General features: G+C 43.4%; 1 protein-coding gene across 2 annotated transcripts in view; it reads left to right on the top strand.

Annotated features, from left to right (window-relative positions):
• fam49bb (family with sequence similarity 49 member Bb) overlaps positions 1-14,782 on the top strand; it is a 34,516-nt gene extending 19,734 nt beyond the window's left edge. The window contains exons 4-12 of one of the 2 annotated variants that reach the window (XM_080489022.1): positions 421-542; positions 2,198-2,303; positions 6,505-6,644; positions 8,001-8,078; positions 11,435-11,551; positions 11,639-11,718; positions 11,796-11,922; positions 12,003-12,073; positions 14,000-14,782. In XM_080489022.1, the coding sequence (XP_080345148.1) occupies positions 421-542; positions 2,198-2,303; positions 6,505-6,644; positions 8,001-8,078; positions 11,435-11,551; positions 11,639-11,718; positions 11,796-11,922; positions 12,003-12,073; positions 14,000-14,063 (905 nt within the window). In that variant the 3' untranslated portion in view covers positions 14,064-14,782. The remainder of the gene's footprint in view (positions 1-420; positions 543-2,197; positions 2,304-6,504; positions 6,645-8,000; positions 8,079-11,434; positions 11,552-11,638; positions 11,719-11,795; positions 11,923-12,002; positions 12,074-13,999) is intronic. The other variant, XM_080489021.1, reaches the window with a different exon arrangement.
• Positions 14,783-18,478: the final 3,696 nt, after the last annotated feature.

The following is an 18,478-nucleotide window of genomic DNA, read 5'->3' as shown; positions in this document are numbered from 1 at the left end:
GGCAAGGTGGTTTTGCTTCAGGTGGTAGAGAGGGGTTCATAGTGTTGCCACTCTGCGGTGCCACTCCTCTCGAGCCAAAATAAAAATCCTGAATCTGACCAAATTCTGAAAGCAGAGCTGTTGTAAATCTCCACGATGGGGCGTAACCCTCTCCGTTTGTCTTCTCTTATCTTGCTCCCTGTCCTTACTCTCAGCCAGAAATGTGGGCGGTGTCGAGACACTGAAAAGCAGTGTCGAGATGAGATTATTTCTCTGTATTTCGATTTACGTAATTTAAAGTTGGCGTCTTAATTTCTCTATGAAATCAGAGGATTTACAAAAAAATTCTAGAGCTGCGTTTTTGCTGTATGCGGAGTCGGTGTGAATGCGGATTAGCGGCCCAGTGACCTTGTTTGCGCCGTTGTTTTTCGTCCCTTGCAGATGCCCAGCCCACAGAAGCAGAGCGAGAGGTCTGGGAGCAGGTGGACGTTGTGCTGAAGGACGCAAAGGGAATCCTGGACGAGCTGCAGGCTTACAAGGGGGCAGGGCAGGAGATCAGAGAGGTACACCTGATGCAGTCATCCACTGTCGGCACACGGAGCGGTGCAGCATTGGGAGACGCCGTCTGTCACTGCTGCCAGATATGACTCGTGTAGGATTATGGAAAACACTTCTAGTTTATGACCTCATGAGAGGTATAGATATGGCAGGATCTGATGTCATTGCAGTTAAATCATCTTGTACTTGATTTGCACCAAATATTGCAGAAGGCCTGCAAATAAACAATATAGTTGTTTTAGATTTCAAAGAACGACCAATATAGTTAACAGGTTCCACATTGAAAATAATACTGACTTCCCACCTCAGTCAGTCTTGCAAATAAAGCATCTCCATCCATCTTTTTTTACACTGCTTCATCCTTTCCCCCCTCCACGGAGGGCTGGACTCGATCGCAGCTGACTGTGAGTGAAAACAGGGCCTCCCCTGGAATTCACATTTATACTACAGTCAATTTATAATCACTGGTTAATCTCAGACGTAATTTTTGGACTGTGAGTGGAAACCGAAATATTCAGCGCAAACCCACACATGCACAGATAGAGCATGCAAACCCGTCAAAGAAAGGTCTCCAAGCCCCGGCTTCAGCGGGAAATATTCTCGCCGGAAGGCGAGAATCCTCACCACGACTTCACCGTGTGGCCTAAATGAATTTAATATCCATTTGAAGACATTTAGCTGTGTGGTGTAAATACAAACTACTCTCGCCAGTGTTGTTCTCGGATCTGCAGGGGAAAAAAAGCTAATAAAAGAAAGTCACTTTGCATTCATGTTACTTTTTGTTTTGAATAAAATGTGGACATATCAGAGTGGCAACTCGGATATTTATGGCAAATATATTCTGAGTTTTCGAAACGTCCACAACAAAGCTGGATGAAGTATGTCTGGGTTGGTTTTTTTTTCGAACAAATGAAAGCTCACAGTCATTTACAGAATGTTTTAAAGCATTTGTAGCAAGAATTCCTCCGTGGCACACCCCAGAAATCTCAGTTAGTAGGCGGCCGTCCTGATGCCCGTCACATTCTCTTTGGTCTGCACGGAGTTCACACTTTAATCAAGCTGCTCCAGTGTTTGTTTGGACCTGCTCTGTTCAACTTCTGTAGCAGGTTCATGAGCAGACGGCTTTTTTCATCTCCTGCGTGCAAAAGGTGTCAAACTTCCCCTGACGAGTACCCCGCTGATTTCACCGTCTGATCCTATACATTTCCCAGTTTAAAAAAAGAGGAATCACAGATGATTCTTCTACTTTTGTGCGTTCTTCCTCCTATCAAATCCTTATCACAACATTACCCACAATGCACCACGTTTTCCAATAGTTTGATGTTAAGGTTTGTTATGCAAGTGGCAGCTGATGTAGCCTCGAGCCCTTCGCTCAAAGCGGAGTGGAGCTATTGAGGTTCTTCTTTCTAGCTCCTGCAGATGTGTTTCATTGTCACTCTTGTAGTTTTCATCCCCGGCTGACACTGACAGCATTTCATGTCGCTTCCTCGTGGAGCAGCTAAAAGTTTTTGACACATATGGTGCAGTGTTCGGGCAGATGAAAACTGAATTCAGAAACGCATGTGAAGCTGGCCTTTAGATATTGAGCGGTAAGCTTCCCTAAATCTGCTTCTGTTCACTGTTTTAAGTGATTGATGAATTTTTCTGTGTTTAATTTCAGGCGATCCAGAATCCAAACGATGACGCGTTACAGGAGCAGGCCTGGGCGGCTGTGGTTCCCTTGGTTGGGAAACTTAAGAAATTCTACGAGTTCTCACAGAGATTAGGTATGAATCGGCCGGCCCCGTCTGCAATTCTCATCCCCATTACTACGCTATTTGTAACACAGTCCGCAAGAGCTGACATACTTAATGGAATAGAGGCGTCATGTAAACGTCATACGTGACCTTAATTGTCTGCACTTGCAGTTTTGATGGCTGAAGAGCCATGTGACACATACGCACAACATGCACCTTATATAAACACGCAGACAACGCCCCCGCCAGCCGAACATTTCTCGACATGCTGGCTGCGCTGCACTGTGCGCTGACCTCTGTCTGGGATAGGGGCTATAGGTTGTTTAATTAGCATAGATCCAAGAGGTGGGGGTGAGGGGGAAGAGGCGCAGGCTTACTGCTCCCTGATCTTCTTATGACCCTGAGGCAGAGGGGGGAGGTGGAGCCCGCCATGCCCCAACGCCCCCAGCCCCAGTAATCCCAGTGGCGGTGGAGAAGGTAGTCACTGGGAGCAGTGGGCGGCGGCAGCCCGGCGATGGCTGTTATGTAACGAAGTAGGTCACCTCCCCGCCTCGGCTGCTGCTCTATTTCACCGCCTTGACTCGAGGCTTCAGGGGCTGCGACGGCCTCCGCAGCCTGCTGTCCCGCCTGATCCGCAGGAAGCCCAAAGTCCTTCGCTACAAGCTGGTGGAGCCTTATCCTGAGCACCACTAGAAACCAGTAGATGAGCTTATGTATTTAGCTTTCCAATGGAAATGAACAGCCTCATCTTTCCTCTATCCATTTACTGCAAAAACACAGATGGAGAAGTTCAAAGTTCGACAGATTCTCCAACTGCAAACATGTGGAAGGTTTCACTTCCATATTTTGAGCTGGTTTGTTTTCAACCTGCAGTCAGCACACGAGAACAATTACAGAAAATAGCAAAAATCTTTTTTTTGGAGTGTTTGAAAATGACATGTCTGACATTTTGCTTGATAAATGACAAACCAATAAGCTACACACTTGTTAGTTGTTTGGCTTGTTAATTAGAGCTGATAAATGTCCCCACATTAGGTGGAGATTAGGCTTATTTCAAATGTGAAAATAACACTGAAGTACTTTTCATTAAAGCAAAGGAATGAATTGTTCCCAAAGTTTAAATGTTAATTCATTAAGTTTCCATTCATTGAATATTTCTAAATTGCGCTTAAGGTAACAACTTCTGATTTTTACTTTGGTGAAAAGAAATGTTGCCAAGTAATTTACCTCAATTACCGAGGAGAATATGACAAGGAATTTAAAAAAAATCTAAATGAAATAGATTTACCAAATATATGAAATAACATAACAAATGTGACACATAAATGCATGTAACATAAATGTGAAAAACATATCAAAGACATGAAACAACCTCATCAGTTTAAAGACGGGCCTCCCTAGTTGGATATAGTCAGTGTAGTCAGCTAGTGCATTTTGTGTAAGTTTGTGGATCAATCCCATAATGCTTTGCACTGTGTGTGTCTGTATGTTGGTCCTTTGTAACGTGCACATAATCCCATGTCCAGGTCAAACCTGGAAGCCCACCAGTGTTGAAGTAAGCTTCTCATTAGCTTGTTTAAACAGTCACTCTTGCTGACTTAATGTGCATAAAACTTTCATTTTTAAATTTTTATTTTATTTTTTTAAGGAATAGTGCGATAGAGATCATCTTACATCTTACAGCAGTTTTATCCCAATGGAAATCTTTCTAGCAACACATTATGCACCGAAATCTTTTACCTAAATTCAGACCAGCTTCTTTAAATAGCAGTTAAAACTTTGAGTCTGGTTCTTCAGAGATTGCAGAGCGGACTGAAGTCCCGCCATCCTCTGACCCGCCCCTCTGCCAGTAAAGCGCCTGTGTGCCCGCATTCTGCTCGCCTGCTCCGCCATGACCTGATGAGATCAGACACCCCCCCCCCCCACACACACCCCCCACCCCCCGACGCCCCGCCCTTCAATGACTTCCCGACATACAGGAGTGGCTCATTTCTGACGGCCTGAAAGTCGCTCCATCTTTATGTCTGTTTTGACTGGGACGTAGCATGGAGGAGGAGGAGGAGGGAAGAAACTGCACTACTCAGGCCATTTTTAATCAGCCTGTTCGCTGCAAACGCTGGCCCAAGCAGATGGGAGTCATTACTGAGAGGCAGACGTGCTCAATTTACCGCACTGCACTGCCAGCACTCTGCCCGTCTTTTAAAGGTCCTCGTACGATTATTCGGGGGGGACCTCCACCTGAATCCGCCTGTTTTTAGGTTATGTTGACATGCGAGTCGTCGTTAGCAATCAACAAGAACTGTAAACTACGATTGGAATGAATCTATTTAAAGTGCTCATTTTGTGCCACACATCTCATTGCATCAGATGTGCAGCTTGTCTGGGTTATATCACTGTTGAAGTCTCTCCTCAGCGTCTAGACTCCATTCGAAGCACAGTCTGTGCGTCTATAAATAAAAACTCCCTCTGGGCTTCAGAGGTTTTTGAGTCCCCCCCCCTCTCTTTTCTTTCTTTTATTTTTTTTTTGAAAAGCTAATGTTTGAACATGACATGTTTGTTTATTAATATTATTTTGCTTGGAAGTTGTTCACCACATTTCACTTAATCTTTCTCCTCACTTCGCTGCCGGTGCTCCTCATGCATGCTTAATTATCAGTCTATGGGTATGCTATGTCGAGGCATGGCACAGGCTTTGTATTTACTTACTGTCAAAACAATGAGTGTAATCCTGCTTGAATGAAATCCTGTTCCCCTGCCCCCTATACTACCCCACCCTTATTTCATGCCAATGAGATAATTAGTCCCATGTCTCATCTGCATCTGAGCAGGAAAGCCTCTTGGGGCCCTCTTCAAATAGACCTCCCTCCCCGCCGATCGCCCGCCATCCCCCCCCCCCCCCCCCCCCCCCCCCCCCCGAGACTGGCACTGGGCCCTGGGCAGTTTGGGCACCACCACTGCCCCATTATCTGTCTCTGTCCTAATCAGGATGCCTCAGCTGGCTGACACTCTGCACTGTTCACATATCTAGCGGTGGCTGTGATCCACTTTTTTGAGCTCTTCCTTGATCTCATGTGGAGAACACACACAGGAGGATTCACTGCCATTTCAATCATTTATTTTCTGAATTTCATGTTGTTGTTTTTTAGGTTTTCTGTGTCCTAGACTCCCCAAATTTAAGTGTTTTAAGGATGTTTTTTTTTTTTTTTTTTTGCAGTATTAATACAATACATCCTTCAAAGCGACACTGCAACAACTTGGTTTTAAATGCACCCGAACCGAAACCGTTTCTCTTGTAACATTTCATGAGACTGTGGTCCATCATTCTACCTGTGAAACCTGGGAATCTGTGAGCTGTTGTGTTGAAGTGGCGCTGGTGTCTGTCTGGTTGTCACAAACCTTTTCAGCTTCATTTCTATTGGTTGACAGCAGCTGTAAATAGTGGTCAGACTGCAGTGTAAAGTGTTTTGAATTTACTGACCCTGTCAGGAAATTAACTCAGTCTGTCTGTGGGTGGCTTGTTTCTGTAACGAAATATATATGATCATGGGTTTATCACCACCATTACCCATCTTTCGTCTGGGGTGACAAAATCAGGCCTTTAGTTACTGTTGACATTTATAGTCTTTTTTTTTTTTTTTTGTTTTACCTTATTTGATGATTTTCCACAGAGACTATCAATGTGTGCATGTTTTGCGGTTAACACTGTAAAACAAATATTCTTGTGATACAGAAGAACACAAAGTGTTTATAATGTAACATGTTCTGATTGCTTGTTTTTCACTGATTAACAGCCCAAAGACTCCAAAAAAAATAAATAATAATAATAATTTTTTTGTTTGTTTTGATGTTAATATCTACAGAAATGGAAGTAGATATTGGCCGGTTGCAATTGTATCAATATCATTTTTTTTTTTTTTCTGTTTTAAGATTTTTAATAGGATATCCATCATTCCGTCCAGCTGCCTGCAGCATTTCTTCTCCTTTCTGACTTTTTAGTCTTTGCTTGCTCTTCTTCCTTTGCTGTAAATGATCACCTGGAAGACTACATGTATCAGCTGAAGTGTCTGTTCAAGGCTTTTGCCATGATCTTTATTGAATGAATACAAGCTCAGTTGAGATATATTTATCAACCAGAAAGGCAGTTCTTTTTTATTTATTTTTTCTTTCTTCTCCACCTCCCTGTCCTCTGACATTGCTGCACCTTCATCACAGACATCTCTTTCCCCTACAGAAGCAGCGTTACACAGCCTCCTGGGAGCTCTGACCAGCGAGACTTACAGTGATCCGACTCAACACCTGGAGCGGGAGCAGGCACTGGCTAAGCAGTTTGCAGAAATCCTGCACTTCACGCTGCGTTTTGACGAGCTCAAAGTACGAATTCTACATTTTTCTCAATGCCGACCGTGGCCCGACAAGCCGCCGATGTCCCCTGAATTGATTTCTAACTGAGAGTGCATTATGAGCATTTAATTGGAATCCTGATGTTGCTTTGCCGTTTGTAACACCGTGGATGTCAGTGGACCTGCTAATAAGGGTTATTGTGAAGAAAGAAACGTTTTTTCATCCAGAATAACCGGCATTATGTGGCAGGTTTTTTAATAGGGATGCAAGAAGAAGAAGAAGAAAAAAAAGCTCTGGCCACAAACTGTTGGCGTGTAACCCAGAAATCGCCTCCGATCGAGCATAGGTGCTGGTCAGATGTTAAAGAACACAGTGGTGTGACTGCTCATCTGGCGAGACGGTGGATGAACTGGTTCACCTTACACCCTCAGCTCCTAAACCAACCCCCACCCCACCCCAAAAAAAACCCCTCCCTGATACCCCTGAGGCAGTTTACTGCGGAGTCCCAATTAGTGCCCACTGCCCAGGCTGGTAAGATAAAAACACGAAGGTAGGGGGTGTAAGGTGGCATGCCAGGCCCATTCATCAATCTTTCACGCCAATGCATGGGCTTCTGACCTACTTAAAGTGTCTGAGCGGCGAAGCCGCCCGTCTCTCCTGGTGGACACAGACCGAGTACCAGTCCATTGTAGCAGGATTAACATGCTGCCAGCGCAGCTTCGACTGTGACAGGCTCTTTACAAGAATGAGGATAATTAGCCACATGATGAGCTCTCGCTGCTGCTGACGTTTGAAAGAAGCTCTGTGATTGGCCCGGCTTCCTTCTCTCGAGGAGGTCAGTTTGGCTCTACGTCGAAAACAGATGATTCATATTTTTTTTTTTGGAGAGGGAAGTTGTCCGACTCCCGTGGCTTTCATCTGAGGTCTTTGAGTGTAAATAATGTTGAAGCGTAAGCCTGCAGTTGTCCTGCCTCCTCCTCAGTCTCGCCTCTTCCTAATGAGACCCCTTTTGTGGCTTTTTGTCAGCTGTGTAATTGTTAACCCTCCTGTCAGAAAGTGTGTCGATACTCGGCTCAACTCCCCGCCGAAAAAATAGCTCCTGACAAGAAGAGCAGGGACGTGGATGTAAAAAGGGGCGCGAGTGTCAGACTACTCAAATCCCGTTTAGCAAATAAAATCGTAATTGTACCAGTGCTCTTTTTATGTCGTCTTCCCCCCCAAAGCTACGTTTCTGCCTTGTTGGCTAAAGCTTTCTGTCACGACGGTGGCGTGTTTGATCCAGAACTGAATGTCTTGCTGTAGGCTGTGCCACCTACAGACAAATCTTCTTCTCTCTCTATCGCTGTAAATAAGATGCCCTTTTCTTATTCATTGAATATTTTACAGATGACAAATCCTGCCATTCAGAATGACTTCAGCTACTACAGAAGAACCCTGAGTCGGATGCGGATCAACAATGTACCAGTGAGTACATCATGTCCCTCTGCCCTCTTAGATTAGTCAAAGGTGGCCACATTTCCTTAGTTCTTCTTCGTCTCCCTGCTCCCTGAAGAATTTTAGCATCCTTGAGCTTATTGTTTTGGTTTCACAGCCCACTGCTTCTTCACGTTTCACGTTTCTTTGTTTTCTTGTCTCTTCAGTCGGATTATTATTTCCAGCTGCAACAGCAGGCTGTCTCTTGCTTTAGAAAAACGTTGAAATGCAATGCGAATTACCTTCAGTCATCATTTAACACACAGTTAGAGACAAGCTGGTGAACACAGTCGAGCAGTTTATAGCTTAGAAAAAATGGGACGCATCCTTTAAGAACTGAAATTGGCCTGAGGCTCATCAGGTGGTCTGAACCACAGCCCCACTTGACTGATGTGTGTTTTCTCACCGCATCTTCTAATGTGTGTCTCAACTCTTCGGCAACAAGTTCACCAACTTAAAACTGTGGTTTAGAGTTTACCTTCAAATGCACTGACGCGCAGTGTGTGGTCTGCGGTAAGTGGACACTCGAGTATTACACCCATGTTTGTAAGAGTGTTTGATTACATGCAAACAAACTGTTGATGATTCCAATGTTTTGTTTTTTGTTTTTTTTGTTGATGTGCAAAGACTCGGACGATATAAAAGCTGGTGCACATCAGTAATGAGACCCCTTGAAGAGATTTTCGTCCACCTCCAAATGAAGTCTGGTGTGGTGTGTTTGAAGTGAATACTGCACAGAACAAAGGCACCTAACTGGACGGAACACAGGATCTGCCAGTGAAAGCAAAGTCTCATTGCTACAGATTTTCTTAGTTGATGTAAGAAGCAAGAACAAAGGATGAAGATTTATTTGTCTCACACAATTCCTTAAATCATGGTTGGGCTCTTAGCTGTGAAAGATGCCACCACAATATTATTTACAAGTGCATTTTGCCCAATAAACATGGGGGTTTCCTCCCACTGTCCAGAACATGGGTCCAAATCATGATTGCGATATGAAAATTGAATGAAGCAATGTTTGCATGAATACTATAAAGGGGAGATTAAAGATTTAATTATCATCCTGGTTATCGTTTACCAAAACACTGACTGGAAGTAGGGCCGTGTTGGACTCTGTTTTAGGCCACCTTCACACTTACGTTTTCGCGCTGATATTCTCACACTGGTTTGCACTCATATTTTTAACATGACAACGACGACTAGAAACCGGACACTTGCTGGAGCTTCTGTGAAGAACGTGCTACAAAATCAACACAAATTCAATTGCATGATGAGTTATCAGCCGGTAAAGCAGTCCAATCGCTCATGTATAGTAAAAAGTCAAAATGCACGGCAGGAATTCCTCCATTCTGGACCTCTGTTGATGTCTGCTTCAAAGGTGTTTGGTCTGTTTACAGCTCTTTGGATCACGTTGCATTCACAATTCAGTAAATTAGCATCAGGGTTCACGTGGAAGCCAAAAGAGAACTGAGATGGACCTGCAGTTGATATCTTAAAATGATTAGGATAAAACCTTCAGTATTGCAGTGTAAAGATGTGTTCGAATTCTGCTTGTTTAGTTTGACATTGCAGAAAACTTTCTTTATCACAGAATCTGTCCCTCGGTCATCTGACATTTCTCCTGGTTTCATTTTACTCTACGAGGCCCAAATTAAAGAGCCATTAAAGAGCAACTTGGTTTCTGGGTGTGAACAAAATCAAAGCATAGGTGTGGACCCTAAAGGAAAGATTTACTTAAGCAAAGGAAGCGGCTCATTTAACCATATTAAAGCGTTATAGGATATTTCCTATATTGATTCCATGATCTTAAACCCAGCGACCCCTCCACTGGTCTACATCTCCATACCGGCCTGTTCAAGGGCACCAGAGAGACGTCCTGCGCATGAAACAGTTGAATTTCAGGCTTTCTGTGCAAGAGCAGAATAATCTGATGCTTTTCCTCAGTTTTGACCCGTCTGACAGGAGGTTTTATTCTCCAAACAAGAATAGGCCATTAGGCAAATGGGCGCAGACAAGTTGTCTTTAGGACCTGTCAGTGCTGAGCGGCGCCCAGACTGCCGTCCCTCCTCGCTGCGCCGTCGCGCAGTTTAGTCACCGCTCAGCCGGCTGAATCATTCAGACATCCCCGATGAAACGCATCTGTCCCGCTTAAAACAGTCTTTGAGCTCGCATGTCATCATTTGTTAAAACGTGTAGAGGTTTGAACGTTTGGGCCGATTATTCATTTTCCACCAGCGTCCCCACAAAGGCAGGAAAAGTTCTGGTAATTCAGATATGCAGACATATTTAGAACTGGCTGTTCAAGAGACGCCTTCTGCGTTATCCGCCAGGTGTTTCCAGAGTCTCGCGCCATCCGAACTTGTAAAGCAGCGGCTTTTGTTAGTCAAACTGCAAAATCTGGAGGAGTGAGAAGGCTCAGTGATAACGGCTCAATATTTTCCTGTCACGGCTTTATTTCATGAATTGTGTATAAACGGTCTATTAAAGCTGGTTGATGCCAAACAAGACGTGATATTTTCAGTTGACATGTGTTTTTTGTCGGCTTTTTAATTCTCAAATTTTTAATCTGATATTGTAGCATCGTTGTGTATTAATCCACTTGTGATGTGAATCCCTGGATGTCCTGCAGTCTTTACAAATTGCTTAACTGATTAAATGTTAAGGGTCAAAGATCATCCATTTTCCGTAACGCTTTACAAACATCGATTTGATGGCCACCACAGAGCAAACTGGGGTACCTGTCGAAAACCCACATTTCCACAAGGGAGAACTTTCAAACTCCACAGAAAGACCCCAACTGAACCCGGGAACATTCCAGATTCCTGACCACCATACCACCGTGTGGTCCGTGTTCACTGTCATCACACACATTCCTAATGTGATGTCTGCAGATTGCTTGGATGGAAGTTCTTCATTTTTAATACAAACTTGGACTCGTGTTGAACTCCTCACATTTTTGGTTTAAGAACTTGAATAACACACCTGTATGAAAATGGCGTACCTCATCAAGTGTAACAACTGAAAGTTGTTTTACTTGTCCTGAAAGTTTTCTTTCTGTGGTTTTCATGATCCTTCAAGATCAACGTCATTCAGAAGTTCAGACAGACGGACATTAATGTGAACTGCTGGTTGCTGAAGCTCTTTTCATTTCTTTTCTTTAAGCCCTTCTCTGGCGACACATCTTTTCTATCTTTCTGAGTTTATTAAAAGTTGACACAGGAATTGTTTGGGTCCGATACAATAAAAGCTAGTCAACAGCTTAAGATGTGCGAGATGAAAAAGTAAACCAGATACATGAAAGCAACTCGCTGATCTTCTGTCAATTTTTTTATTTTATTTTTTTGTAGGCAGAGGGTGAGAATGAAGTCAACAATGAACTGGCCAATCGGATATCTCTGTTCTACGCCGACGCCACGCCCATGCTGAAGACATTAAGCGACGGCACGACAAAGTTTGTATCAGAGGTGAGGCGATCGCTTTGTAAAGGTAGGGGACGTTTTTTTTTTTAGCAGTTTTGGTGGATGTCCTGCTCACCCCTCCTCTCGTTCCAGAACAAAAACTTGCCCATCGAGAACACGACGGACTGTCTAAGCACGATGGCGAGCGTGTGCAAAGTCATGCTAGAAACGCCGTAAGTGTCCAGCGGGCACCTGTTTTCAAATCTCCCCCTTGACTTTGTGTTTGAAGCGTCGTTCGTGTCTCCGTCAGGGAATATCGCAGCCGCTTCACCAGTGAGGACACGGTGTCTTTCTGCCTCCGGGTGATGGTGGGCGTCATCATCTTGTACGACTACGTCCATCCCGTTGGAGCATTCGCCAAGTCGTCCAAAATCGATGTGAGTGCGGCCACGTTCACGCTGTTGCGCTCGCCCGCGGCTCCTTCCTCCGAGGCTAATGTGCCGCTTCTTGTCCGCAGATGAAAGGCTGCATCAAAGTCCTCAAAGATCAGCCTCCGAACAGCGTGGAAGGCCTTCTCAACGCTCTCAGGTCAGCTCAAATTGTGTTTTTTTTCCCTGCCGCAGCCCAGCATGTAATGTGATTGTAGCTGCAGCCTGCCAGCGAACACGCCGCTCACAGACACGGAGGAGGCGGCTCGCGCCGCCTGCTGAATGATGTCGGAGCCTGTCAGCGAGCGGCACACAGACCTCTCGGATTATTTCACACGCCTTGAGCGCAGTGACTCACACCGTGCTCCTTCCACCGGGGCCCCGGTCAGCTGTGAGCCTGACGCTGGCCGGGTGTCGGAGCCTCTCCAGACGAGCCGATTCCATCTGACACCTCGTTCCCTCACAGCCCTCCCGAATTTCACCCGCCTCGCCTCGCGCTCACATCTGCCCAGTCTGACGGGGCCGATGCCGAGGCGACCTCACATCTGTACCTCTCTCTGTGCGCCGGGCCTGAGGCGGGCCGCCGCTGCCCGACCTCATGAGGTCATTTCCATGCAAAAAATCAGACGGATTTTCTTTTGCAGACAATTTCTCTGATCCGACAGAGGATGACAGAATAAGTTAGCGGCAGGCAGCAGTGGAAACTATCCAAGTACTCTGACTCAAGGATTTTTTTTTATTTTTTTTTATTTTCCAGAGTGCTGCATGATCTAAGAGGATAATACTGGATTCTGAGTAAAGTACTCAACCTCGCTATTTAATGAACGTTTACTGTCAACTTTCCACTCAGCAGTTCAGAGGTTTGCATTAAAACTCTTTACACAGGCACAGAGAAATACTTTAAAGTGGCCCTCGCTGATGTTTCGGTCGTGTTTGCAATTACATTAAGTGTTGCCAACATTTGTAACTTTTAAACTTGTAAAGTTTTATTAGGCAAGTGATCATATTTGATAACTTCCTTAAATCTGCCTTTCCTGTCACAGGTTACCAAACATACGTTCAATTCATTTAGGGAATCAGATTGGAGAATCTAATGGTTCATAGACATTCCTTTATAGGAATTAGAATTTGAAAATCATCCCCCAAAATTATTTATTTTAGACTAAAACAAACAAACAAAAAAACCCCAGCAGGAATTGCATTTGTATTCAAATTTAATGTTGGCATTTTGTCATCAGCTGAAGGTATAAACCGATATACTCCGTGCGTTCTGATGTAAAGTATACCCTGGGATTAGTGAGGGTTTTTTTTATATTACGAGCTTTGACTTTATGACTACTTCTAAAATGGGACAAAAAAGGGTCAGAACAGTAGCAGGAATTCTTCTGAATCAACAAAGACTCTGCAAACAGATGGTGGTTTTGACACCTGGTGGGTTTAGAGATTTCTGGTCTGTGCCTCTTTCAGGATTCAGTTACATAACGAACCAGAAGGCTTCTTGAGTCGTGCGTTTGGTTTTCACACAAAGTAACTGCAGTAACAAGCCGATCACTCCAGAGCTCCATTGAATCAAACTTCATGTGTTAACGTATCAATACAATTTGAAATATATTTCTGTCTTTGGCTTTCACCAGGTCCCAAGTACTGCTGCTCAGGGTTTTAGTTAGAGTCGCCGGCATAACATGACATTGTGACTGTAGATGCGTGTGTGAAAGCTGACAAGTTTTTACCAAAACATCAATTAGAGCAGAAACATTGCTGTGTTTTAGAATCGTAAATGAAGGACATGATTTTGGGGTGTTTTGCTGCAATTTGCACCTGGAAGTATTTTTGAAAATGGCAGTGCGTTTCAGTCACACTGATGATCTAGATTTTGTTTAAAAAAAAAACAAAAGAAAAGAAAAGATGTTTAAATTAATGTGCTTGAATCTGTTCTGAAACCAAGAGGAAAGCCATTCATAGATTAATGTTGTATCACCAGTGCAGTCCACTCTGGATCAAACTGGACTGTCGCCGGTGTGACCGATCAGGCATGTTTACATGTAAACACATTTCAATGGCTTCTGGACTTTTCTCCCGCCTGCAGGTACACAACCAAGCATCTGAATGATGATTCAACCAACAAGACTATCAAGAGCATGCTGCAGTAGGACTGAGCTGCTACGACTGCTGTGGGGAGACGCCACTCTCCAGACTGATGTTGCTGCACAGAAGAGTTCCTTTTTTGTTTTTGTTGCTTTTTTTTTTTTTTAAATGGAAAGGAGCTGCAGCTCCGCCCTCGTTTTTAATGCAAAATGCTACTGCCATTATTGACGTCTTTTTCTGTGCCAAAAAGATGTTGCTGAGATGTAATGTTTTTGATAAAAAGCCATGTGACGATGGCAGCTAAGGAAAGCATTGTGGATCCCCCGGTGTTTTGTTTTTAAACATGTCATGTTTTTCCCTGTGAGGGGCGGGAGTGCTTTGACTTGAAAATTTAGGAGAGAGAAATATATAGAGAAGTATATATTATTTTTGTTTGATTCGTTATTTAATTACAACCTCTGCATGATGGAAATGATGTCTTTTCCTTCTATTTAAAAAGAAGCTAATGGTTTAGTTTAATTTGTCTGCTCTATTGTGCATTATTAATGTTCTATTTGAGTGGTACTTGTCGAAATGAGATTTAAGAGTACTGTTTTTATATTTTTTTATAGGTTTTAATTTGTGCATATGTCTTTTTTCATAGTTGTGTTGTATTTTTCATTTGAAAACTTTAAACTGTGATATGTGCTGAATCAAATTAAATTTGGGAGTCTGTACTGAGTGGACAGTATGCTGTGGCTGGAGAGATTAAAAGGAGAACTCTTGTTTTCTACAACCAAACTTGATAAGTTTCTTCTTTTTCATTTCAGTGGCTTCCAGGAAGTGGGTGTTGCATGCTGGTGTTGCTCGTAATTAAACAGGGATATAATTGTATGAATAGTCCAGAACTTGGACCACTGCTGTCAGGAATCTGAGGAATACCCTGCACCCTTACCTGGATAAAGCAATATGGTGGATTGAAGCTGGATGAATGAGTTGCGGTCGTGTGTGAGAGCACGTGTTGCTGCAACGCCTTGCCTGGATCACACTTTTCTAGTACTAAAAGGTCTCGGCCTATCATCTCCTAAATCGCTTCATCCAACCAGGCTGGTGAAGACGCAATCCAGCCTGTTCAGATGGCTGGTTCAAAAAACAAACACATGCTCAGGGAAAACATGCAGAAGGCCGCAGGACAGGACTCCACCGTGTGGTCTGAGGAGTCTTCACGTTCGCTACCGTTTCCAACACGCAGATGCTTTGGGAGCAGAGAGTGCTCAGTGTTTTACTGTTGATGCTCAGTATTAGTCACCAAAGATATGGCCTCTTGTTAACAGGAAGTTGTCAGGTCAGAGGTTAATGCATGAGGCACACCCATCGGCTGAATGAGACCACACTGTTGTTTTACTTAAAAAAAACAAAAAACCACAAAGTTTTTATTATGTATTTACTAACCAGACAACAAATTAGAATATTCACACATCAGATAATAAAACACTTAGAAAAAATAAATAAATCACATTTGTGGCTCTGAATTGCCCACAGGTGTGAAAGTGTGATTGTTGTGGATGGTGTTTACTATGCCAACAAACAAAATCCAATTGTCAAACACGGGAAATGTCCAGAATAGTTAAACTGTCAGCAATAAAATCTTTTGTTTTTACATTTTCCACTTTATTGCTCCAGTTTGAGACTGATCTACAGGCAGAACAGTGGACATGGTTTCCTCCTTTATGTCTGCAGGGTTCCACTGTAATTGTTTTCTGTTGTTGTGCCAAAGCGTCTCACTGCTCGTCCATCACATTTATCATGCATCAAGGGTGTGTGTAAGTGTTTTCTTTTTTCTTTTCTTTTTTACCTAAGCAACAGTGTAAATCCCATAACATATTAATTTAAACTACTTTGTTTAATTTAATTCCAGCTTGATGGAAGAAGAGCGAATCACATGTTTTTCTGCTAATGAAAAACATGTGATTTCCCTCTCACACATTCAGTGAATGTGCTTTTATCATTTGTACAATTCCTTTTCCATGGCTTTTATGAGCAATTAAAGTCTTCTATAGTTAATGGCTCATTAAGAGGTGTAATTACATGATGTCCCTGACAACTGCTCAGCTCTATTTCGTCAAAGAAAAAAAAAATAAACCATTTCAGGAGCCATCATTTGTTCCCTCTATGTTGATCTCCCCCCCCCCCCCCCCCCTTTTGTTACATCCATGCCTCAAACACATCTTTTGAGTTCATTTCTTATGTCTTAGCTTGAGGTTTTTTTTCCTTTTTCTTCTTCACTCTTGTGCTTTAGAGGGAGATGGAGGGCCACTGCAGCACCATCAGCACAACTTCTCCGGGTCAGCGAGAGGCAGCCGAGTGTTGCTGGGTGTGTCCACTGCAGCATCACTGCACTAACAGGCATACAGGCATGGCAGAAACATGAGGGGAGGGAGGGGGTGGTGGGAGGAAGCAGAGTGGTTTCATCTTGAGTGGGTTTTAAAAGTCCTTCAAGGAGAGAGTTGTAAAAAAAAAAAACAGACTGGTTGGATAGCTTCTGTTGCATTTTTGAAAATCAATGGATGCAGCCCAACGCGGCCGTGAAGCACGCAAACGCTCACAGAATAGCAGCCTGCTTCGTTGTGTGACTTCTTCTCAGCGGGCAGCGGCGACCTTGTTCTGATCCCCCGCCGTCGCTGCAGAAGCTCTCAGTCATCCTGCATCATCGGCAGCTGCAGGCGGAGAGAGACAGCAGCTCAGCGCTCCAGATGGATGAACTCCGTCTGCCGCCGCCGTCTTTAATCTGACACCAAATTTTCTCCGAGGTGCTGAGATTTATCAGGCGGCGGCGCAGGTCGGAGCCAGAAAAAAAAAGAAGCACAGATTGATCAAGTTGAGAACAAACTGCATCAAACCTCCAAACTCAGCCTCAGATCTTATTACAGATAAAAGCTGGGAGCTGCAGGATCAGGGGATCTGTAAAAAGAGAGCAAACACAGCTGATGTTGGATATTAAAACTGAAGGCGGTGCTTCAATCCTCTCCAGTATCAAGCTGTTAAAAGCTCCACCTGCCATTGGTTTTGCCAGCTACTTCAAGTGATATGTGAAAGTTGTGCCGTAAACTCCCATCGACTGGAGTGAAACAAAGGCTTGAATTCCTTTGTCTCCTTTATTGGTAACAACAGAGTAGGTTCACATAACAGTATTCTCTGTCTCCAATCACCACCCGGGTCAAATGAACTTGTAGAAAACAGCATGTAGATGTTTTTGTAACCACAAATACCTGTTTTTATCTGTCACACAGATGCTGAAAATGATGGACCGCATCCATCCTCACAGGTCAATAATAACATAGAAATGTTTAGGGTGAAAAAAATAATAATGGTTTAATTTGATTGATTCATTTGAGGGCCTTTGTTGTCATGGTAACAACGTACAATCTATAACACGATTGAGTTTTGGTTTAAGTTTTGGCTCAATGTATGTGGTTGTTTTCAGGAAAAGCTACCTGTTGAGCTCAAATGCCTGTAATCTCCTAGTTGCCATAGCAACAGTTATAACCATTGCAGTTTCAGCACTACATCTGCTTGGTTACATTTACCGTAGTTCAAAATAGCAGTATTTTGTAAAATACTTATTTTACTTTCCCGTTATTGATGACGTCAAGCTTTTGTAGTTCTTTTCAGTTTTAGTGCCAGAAAAGCAAAACACCTGACGTTGACCCAAAATAGGTAAACGAAGCGTTTACTGCAGAGTGCTTCACTTATTCTCAACTGTCTTTGTTAATTCCCCCCTGTGTCCTAGAGAAACTTGCGTTTTCAGTCTCACCATTCACCCCAACCTCCTCCTGTATAATAGACGATGACTGTCGTCTCTGGCTTGTTTGTATCATGGCCACTAGCAGCGACCATAGAAATCATTTCAGCCCCGACACCACATCTATGGTCTTCACAGGGCTGCTGGTGGCCATGATGTCCACGGCCATCTTTTGGCCTTTAGACCTGCCGGAGATTTATTTAACAATGTTAATATGATGTGTGATTAAGTAGCGTGGAAACATACGTATTATATTTGTAGTTGAATCTTCAGGTATCCTGATTGCAGTCATGTATTCATTCAATATTTCCATGTGGTCAACATGTGAACATCCAGTTTGCTTCAGCGAGACACGGAGAAAGAACGTCCTGAAGGTTTTTTAGATTAAACTATAAAAATTTAATGAATCATTTACTGACCTTTTGGGTCGTTTATTGGGCAAACATTATATCACACCTGCCACATTTCCTGATGGAGATCTTGACCTTGAATGTGGAAACTGTGGCTCCTTTGTGGGATTTATGGTCCTGAAAGTCTCAGGGTGTGGTCAGTTATTTTCCTCTTAAATGGACTTTTACAGTTTTATTACATTTTGAACTGATGTCGATAGAAAACAGGAGAAGACTCATCCAGTTGTAAGGAATACAAACATTCACAAGATAATGCAGCACCAGAAGGGTCATTGTGGTTCAGTTTGAG

Source organism: Lipophrys pholis, assembly GCF_963383615.2.
Source record: "Lipophrys pholis genome assembly, chromosome: 20".
Lineage (NCBI taxonomy): Eukaryota > Metazoa > Chordata > Actinopteri > Blenniiformes > Blenniidae > Lipophrys > Lipophrys pholis.
Note: the sequence above shows the minus strand (reverse complement) of the source record. Positions and strands in the feature narration are given on the sequence as shown.